At 39.0% G+C, this 7765-nt stretch overlaps 1 protein-coding gene across 1 annotated transcript; it reads right to left on the bottom strand.

Annotated features, from left to right (window-relative positions):
* Nucleotides 1-5723, bottom strand: LOC306869625 (forkhead box protein N4). Its single transcript, XM_079416437.1, has 10 exons — nt 4993-5723; nt 4186-4274; nt 3652-3815; nt 3238-3329; nt 3018-3110; nt 2801-2922; nt 2597-2693; nt 2275-2482; nt 1102-1491; nt 1-998 (listed from the first exon to the last, which is right to left on the bottom strand). The coding sequence occupies exons 2-10, from the start codon at nt 4269-4271 to the stop codon at nt 748-750; spliced, it is 1503 nt and encodes a 500-aa protein (XP_079272563.1). The 5' UTR covers nt 4272-4274; nt 4993-5723; the 3' UTR covers nt 1-747.
* Between the last annotated feature and the right edge of the window lie 2042 nt (nt 5724-7765).

Here is a 7765-nt window from a genome sequence, read left to right as displayed (position 1 = left end):
CAGTCTGAATGTGAAATTTTATTGCTTGCATTCAAAATATTTAGATATGTACAATAAAAAATGATTCATGTCACCATTTCAGCTCTTTTCATAAATATAAATAATAAACAAACATTAAAGAGCAGATATAGTGTCTATCACAGTACAACAAAAGACACACAACTACAGTTACAAGGCTAACAGTTACATGGACAAAATGAGAAGAAAATGAGTTCCTTTTATGATACAGAAAAAAGCTTGGCAACACCCAAAATCATAATTCCCATGATTTGATATTTGTTCCTTAATTGTTGTGTTAACTCACAATTTGCATTAGGCTTACAATGATAACAACACTGTAGTTCGTACGATTATGTTTGGCCACAATGCCAGTATCTGCACTGGACTGCACTGTTAGAGGATATCTTTAAACTCCTCATCAATACTCCCTAACCATGCAAATTCTCTAAAAGAAAAAATTGCTGATTTGGTCCCTTCAAACCCATTGCATTTAATGCAATTAATACAGTCAATGCAAATGACATCTTTGAATACTGTGACGTCACCATAAATTGTTACTCATTTCAGTTCAGGACGTTTTCTTTCTGATGTTACAATAATTTTTCTAAAATTTTTGGCTGCCTTGGAAGAAATCTGTGTTGCAGGATGTTTTTTGTGTGGAGTCTGACACACCACGAAAGCTATTATTAAAAGCTTTATAGATCCTGGGAAGTAAAGCTCAGCTTGTTTAATTTATCGTGGGTGCAATTAAAGCAAAACGATAGGTTTTGTTCCTCCTTGTGTGTTCATGTACTGGTTAGAAAGGGCATCCACAGCCAAGTATGAAGAGTAGAGGCCTGTCACCTGCAGGTCTGGGTAAGGCAGGCCTCCTGCATTGGACACAGGCGTTGCATTGCCAGTGTCCAGGTCACAGTCAGACAGCCGAAGCGGGGAGTTACTGAGTGTACCTAATGCCTCCAGGTTAAAGCTGTCATCCTTCATCTCCTCCCACAGGTTTCCTGCAATCAGAAGAGGAGAGCTGTGCTAGATATCAGCTTAGAAACGAACAAACGTTCTGTGGCTTTCAATATTTTAACATTAGTCGATTATTAACATAGTTACCTTGCCAGGCGAAGTCCATAATACTTGGGTCCAGAGCATCCACCTCTGAATTCACGTCAGTGCCGTGAACTGTGTAGAAGTCGCTGTGCTGCTTGGCAGGATGCTGAGGGAGGGAGCTGTTTGTCAGGTCGGGGATGGTGTGGAGAGGGGGTGTCTGAGCAGGAGCAGGGGAGGCCGGAGCCAAGCGAGACTGATTCTGGAGCTGCATTTGAAAGTGCTGATGCATAGGGAGGCACTGTAGAGAGAGAGTGACCACTGGTTGGTGCTGCATCTGCGCTGGGATCGGGAGGGTCGGCCCTGGTGGGCAGCTGGGCAAGCGAGTCATGCCAGTCTCAATGGACTTTTGTCTGCAGCTCTCCGGTCTGTCTGTAATGAGTTTGTCTAATTCATCTGGTAAAAGAAAAAGTACCAAAACAGGACAATATTAATGACAGGTTAGATTTCTACAGTTACTTTTCTGCTCTAGTGTCTGTACTACTTAAGCTTATGCCTTGCACTATGAATATTGTTGGTTCTTGTATGATAAAATGCCTGTGTGGCTCCTCATCTCCTCAAGTTGCCTTAGATAAAAGTATCTGATAAATGACTCAAACCTGGAATACACTACATTAATCTTTACAAAAAGTTTTGCCCCGTTTTACAGTGTGGAGGAGTCAATGCTAGTTGCATAAAGTCAGAGCAATTCTGCAGATTTTGTGCAGTAGGAGATTTCACTGAAAATCTCATAGTGTGTGATGGGCACAGGCTCTAGTTTTTTGGGGGGATATGAAGCATACTTGACATTTCTAGTCAATATTAGAACGCATAGCATTTTCATTTGTCACGTGTCTTCCTAGAAACAAGGCGCGTATTTCTGCACGAGTTTGCTTTGTTCTGAGTGATTTTAACCAGCCTTAAATGTAAGAAAATTCACTGTTGTGATGCTAGAGCAGGGTTCCTCAAATCTTTCCCTGGAGGGCCAATCTGCTGCAGAGTTTAGCTCCAACCCTGATCAAACTCACCTACCTGTGATTTTTTTTTTTTTTTTTATGATCTTGAAGACTCTGATTAGCATGCTCAGGTGTGTTTGATTAGGGTTAGAGCTAAACTCTGCAGGAGTGGGCCAGATTTGAGGATGCCTGTGCTAGAGTGTTATGGGTCAATCAAAGATGATAATAGTCAACGATTTGAGACCTGGATTAGCCATGCTGCGACGAATGGCTGGGAGATCTTTGCGTTTCCATTTCTGCATCTCTTCCTCCATTTTATCGATCTTTGCAGGATTGAGTGCCCAAAGACAGCCTTTTCTGGATGAACCGCTCATCTTGTTCTCTACCTTCTCGAAGCACTTGTTCAAGGACAGGTTGTGGCGTACAGAATTTTTCCATCCATCAGGTGCTGTCTGAGAAACGCAGTAATTGACAGTACAGTAAATCGTAAGTAACATTTATTTGATTCTGTGGTGTGTCGGCTTAGTCCATCTATTCGCCGGCATTCTTTTGCATAAACTCCTCACCTTGAAATAAGGGAAGTGCTCTTTCATAAAGCTGTAGATCTCACTAACAGGAAGGCTGCCGGTTTTGCTGTTCTTCAAAGCCATGGCAATCAGACAGCTTAGAAAAGATATCAAACATAGTCAACTTGAGATAAATAAAATCTTGTTCCCTTGCCAGAGAATCATAATGTTTTTCAGAGGCTGTCGCAGTGAACCTTATGTCACCTGTAGGAGTAGATGGGTTTAGGAAAAGTCTTGGGCTGCAAGTCCTGGTTGTGAGCGGTAATTCGGGGTTGAGGAAACAGACTCTGGCTGTTGTAGTTGCCATAAAGCCCACCAGGAGAACACTTAAGAATATAACACAGAAATTGTATTTTTTTATATATATATAATATTACTATTTTGAACAGTCTTTATAAATAATCCCAATGACTGAACCAACCTGTTGGTTTGCTTGAGTGAAAGTGAGCACTTGTTGAGGGGTGGTCTGGTACACTGATGCAGCACACGGAAACCCAGGGGAAAACTGAGGCATCTACAAATACAGCACAGAATAAATCTATAAACACAAGATTATTTTAGCTCTATTACAAATGGTTGTTAAGTTCTGAATTGATTGTATACGTAATATGAAATTGTTTGAAATCTGAAACGTCACTCACACTACTGATGGCCAGAGGACTGTGCTGCATTTCACTCTGTAGATGAATCGCTGATCCTGCTCCTACTGGTACCGTCATGCTATTCAGCTGAGCTGAAAGTTTCAGCAAAGTGTTCAGGCACAGCTTTCTAAAAAATCCTTTTTTTAATATTTATAAAAAACTGGGTCAAAGAATAATCTAAAGATTTGGTAAACACAAATCCTTAGAATGAAAGCATAATGGCAAGTATGCTAAAGACATATTTAACAAATAAATATGGATGCGAATAAACAACAGCCTTTAATTAAAGGCAAAGATGGCCAGTTTGACATCTGAGACGTTGTCAGACGAATTCATATTTTTCTTTCTTTTTTTTTTGACTGCCATTTTTAACTCAATCCATTCTAACCATACACGGTCTATAAAGCTCCTGACCTGTCTGCCGCTCCAGCAGGCTGTTCTGAGCAGAACTGGCAAAATCAGGTCGTCCAGATCCTGTCTGCTGCAGTCGGGGAACATCCACAGAGGTGAGCCAGGACAGGGACTGAAGATCACCGGGCAGCTCGTCCTTCAGCTGCGAAGGGTCAGTAGTCAGGAGTCTACAAAAACACAGTATAGCTCTCAGTACAAAAGCACAAATATTAAAGCCACTTCTCCTTGGTGACCCGTGGGGGCCCCCGCCAAGGTCCTCAATCCCTCCGTGTACCGACAGCGGGCGTGTAAACAGAGCTGATGCTTTCTGACAGATCCATTCAGAGCAAAGATGATGTATTCTCTCGCTCCTTTCTTTTTTCACAAACCCCAATTCCCTGCCTCTCAAAACACACCTTTATTTTACAGAATAGGGAAGGTGGAGATTGTATTAAGATTAGCAGCGCTGCTCCTCTTCCAGAAATTATCTTTTTATTCTCTAATCTGCTCAAGGTTCAAAAGCAGTGGGTTCAGCCATCAAAGTAAATCACCCCCTACCTGTAGTCTTGTGCGGAGGTGTGGTGACTTTGTACAGGGTTTTCATGAATTCCTGACATCCTGCTTGTAATTCCACTTTCAATCATCTTCTGGCAGATAAAATGCAAGTAAATGAACCATGCAAAGCAGAGAAAACAATGAATTTTAGAAATGTGCATTCAGTCCCGTGAAAGCGCAAACACACTTTATTTTAAGGTGTCCTTGTTACAGTGTAACTATATATTTAAGTACTGAGTAATATTAATTAGCTACATGTATTTGCTCTATGGTTAGGACTATGTTTGGCTTAGGGTTACTTGCATGTTATTATGCATCATTAATTTTTATTATAATAGTAAGTGCATGTAACATGCATAACAAGGACACCTTAAAATAAAGTGTTACCAAAAAAGCAATCGGACATGAGAATACGTTAATTTACAAATATTAATAAAGTAGGAAATCACCAACAAAAACCTGAGACACAATAACTGGGTAAACAAGAAAAAAAAAAGATCATGTAATTTTTTTTTACAATCCAGTGTTGACATGATATTTGCTTTGACGACTAAATTAAGATCATGAGACATCATCAGTCACCGTTACCTGTCAGTCTGCTCGCACGTCTCAACATTTCATAAAAGTAATGCTTAATTCAACTAAAAAGCGTTAAGTATTTCTTAATCTTTTTGCAGTTGTCTTCAAAACACCAGCTATTAAATAAAGTCAGATATTTAAGTCACACACGCATAATATGTGCAGGTGCGCATCCTCTTGGCTTATTTAAACATAACAATAATAAAAAGCATGCAATAAACCGCATCTTACCTGTTAATGCTGCAGTTGTTCTGCGGTATAGAAAGTCTTGGATAAAGAGACGGAGGAAAGCTCTACTGTTGGTCGGGGCACTTGTTGTCCCGCAAGAAAAAACCGTTTTTTAAATTTCCCTCGTCTGTGCGGTTCTCTCTTGACGGTCATGCGCACTGGTCCGAGCTCTGACTGACAGCTGTTGCCTTGCCTCCACAGTCACCTAAATTATCTGCCAGAGCATCTCACCTGGTTTCCAATGCCTTTATTTAATCAAAACTTTCTATCCTCAAAGATGTGCGTTTTTTCTCTGTGTTATTGCGCAGTAGTCCACAGGTGCGCAACTTCTTTTCCCCCAAAAAATAGAAACGAAAAAGCAGAGTTTAGACAAAATCCACTGTTTCTACTGGAAGCTTTGTTTGACAAATGGATTCCTATAAACTATGTAACGTTGCTCGAGACCTGTAACAAATTGAGCAGTGATTTCCATGTTCCTCTGTAGCCACAGGCAACACAAAATAACACAAATAAGAGTTCCTGATGTTGTTCACCTATTTATAAGTAGACGCATTATTTGTATACAGGTCTAAATAAAGACACATCCTCTCCGTGCGGGTCTGTGAGAGATTCTGTCCTGATAAGAGCAGTAGTGCAGTGTTCTGATCTTGATTTAACCGCCTTTGAAGCCGCGTCGTTTGCTACAATGCAGCGCGAAAAGCGCACTGAGTGGCGCGCGGGGCTTCACAGACTCCACACTCCTAAGAGCAAGCAGCAGAGAAGGCTCTCATGTGAAATAAATAGGAAAGACAGCCGATAATGATAGTGACGGCACACAAAGTGTGTTTAAAATCCGTTTACTGTCACATATTTGGACACTTTGTAGGCTATTAGTTACTTAATCTATGCTGAGTACAACAAATGAACATTCTATTATTTCATACTGCTGGTATTATTGTTGTAATTAATAAATACAAGAGTGCATAGTGGAGAGTGCATGGTGCATGCCACCCATATTCAATAAATTGATCATTTTCTATTTATCTTTAAACATAAATTTTTGAATTTCGAAATATAGGTTTCAAATCCTGTGGGGAGTGAACCGGCCGGTGAAGTTAATTGACTTGAACCACATGGGACACAACCCGAAGTCACAATGGCACCAATCAATGCGCATTTGCAACGGACAAAAAGACGCTCCTACAGAAGCGCGCTGGGTCCTAAAGCACGTGCGCGCTGTGCTTCTTTCAGCCTCAGCCACTTGCAAAGTTTATAATGTTAAGGCAAAGATAATGTAAACACAGCCTACTATATAAAACATGCCAGTTGGATTAATTTACCTGTCATGCAAAATAATTTTAGATTAAACAGGACGCTCCCAGACGCATTTATTTTACTGAAATTAATAGGCTACTTTTCTTTAGTTGCTGTTTTAATGTTACTAGTCAAGTTGTTTAGTTAGGCTTAATGTTTATAGCATTGTTTTAGTGTGTATTACCCTAATGGTATTTTGTCTCTTTGTTATTAGACAAGAAAGGCCAGTTTTGAGAGTTATTCTATTTTATGTCGTTTTTATGTGTGTTTATTTTAAGAAGCAAAGCTGATTTAGTGACCGAAATCAGTTAGATTATCATTATTCCTTAAACTAGATTTTCTACTTCTTAATAGCCTATGCTACATACATGCAACTTGACGTATGACGTTATATAATAAAAATGTATTTACTTTTGTGGGTAGAAACTCTCTAAGCGCTTTAGGAAACTTCCTCTTTATATTGTTGACAAAAACTGTCATCTTGCATTTATATGAAGCTTTTCACCAACTTTAGGATTGTCTTTTGACAGACAGGGCTATACAATTGGCAAACAGAAGTCACAACTCTGTTTTGCACTTCAGATAGAGCTTTTGATTTCTGATATTGTTTTAACTCAATCACTAGTAGAGTGAGGTCGTTCTTTGTCTGTTCTCACCTCTCACTTGGTTCTTTCTGTGTCTTAGACTAATGAAACCTGACCTTTTTAGGACTGCGGTCTCTGAGACTGAACCCAGGGCCACACTGGACCACAGCAGAGTAAGCCTAATTGTCTCAAGAAGATCTGACTTTGATGGGTCAGAGGGTTCATTAGGAAACCTTAAAGAAGGTTTAATGACCACATGGTCTGCTGAGACAAATATGAAAAATGTTAGCAACAGGTTTTGCACCCAAAAAAGAAAACAAGATGACAAGGAATACAAGTTTTAAAAAAATCTAATATAAACATTGTGTTTTTAGGTGAGTTTGATATTTGATACGATAATACTAAGGGGGGAATTTTAAAACTCTCAGAATGAAATGGAAATCAATTAAATCTTCTTAGCTGTATAGCAGACTATTGCATATGTATTAATAAGATGATATATAAATGATAACTCTGCAGTTTTTAGTTTTATTAATATAATGGTGATTGAGAGATGTTCCTCAAAGCCCTGATATCACAGACATTTGATACTCACATTTTTGGCATTATTTTTATGAAAATTATAAATGGATAATTAAGTAAACTTAATTTTCTTCAGTACAGCAAGTGTTCATTTGAAAAATCACTACATTACAGTTATACTAAAAGGTATTTTACCTGCTAACAAAATGTATAAACCGTTAATCAAATGACACATGGCATGTAGTAGGTTGTGTACTAAGTTTTTCAGGGACTTTAGAAATTTGCATATTAAATATGATACATTAAGCTTTATATGGCTAAACTACCTGAATAAGGAGAGATGAGGAAAGACTTTAAAACACTTTAGGTAATGTTTC

The sequence above is a fragment of the Barbus barbus genome (assembly GCF_936440315.1).
Source record: "Barbus barbus genome assembly, chromosome: 5".
Classification (NCBI taxonomy): domain Eukaryota; kingdom Metazoa; phylum Chordata; class Actinopteri; order Cypriniformes; family Cyprinidae; genus Barbus; species Barbus barbus.
The sequence above is the reverse complement of the archived record's forward strand: the minus strand, read 5'-3'. Positions and strand labels throughout refer to the sequence as shown.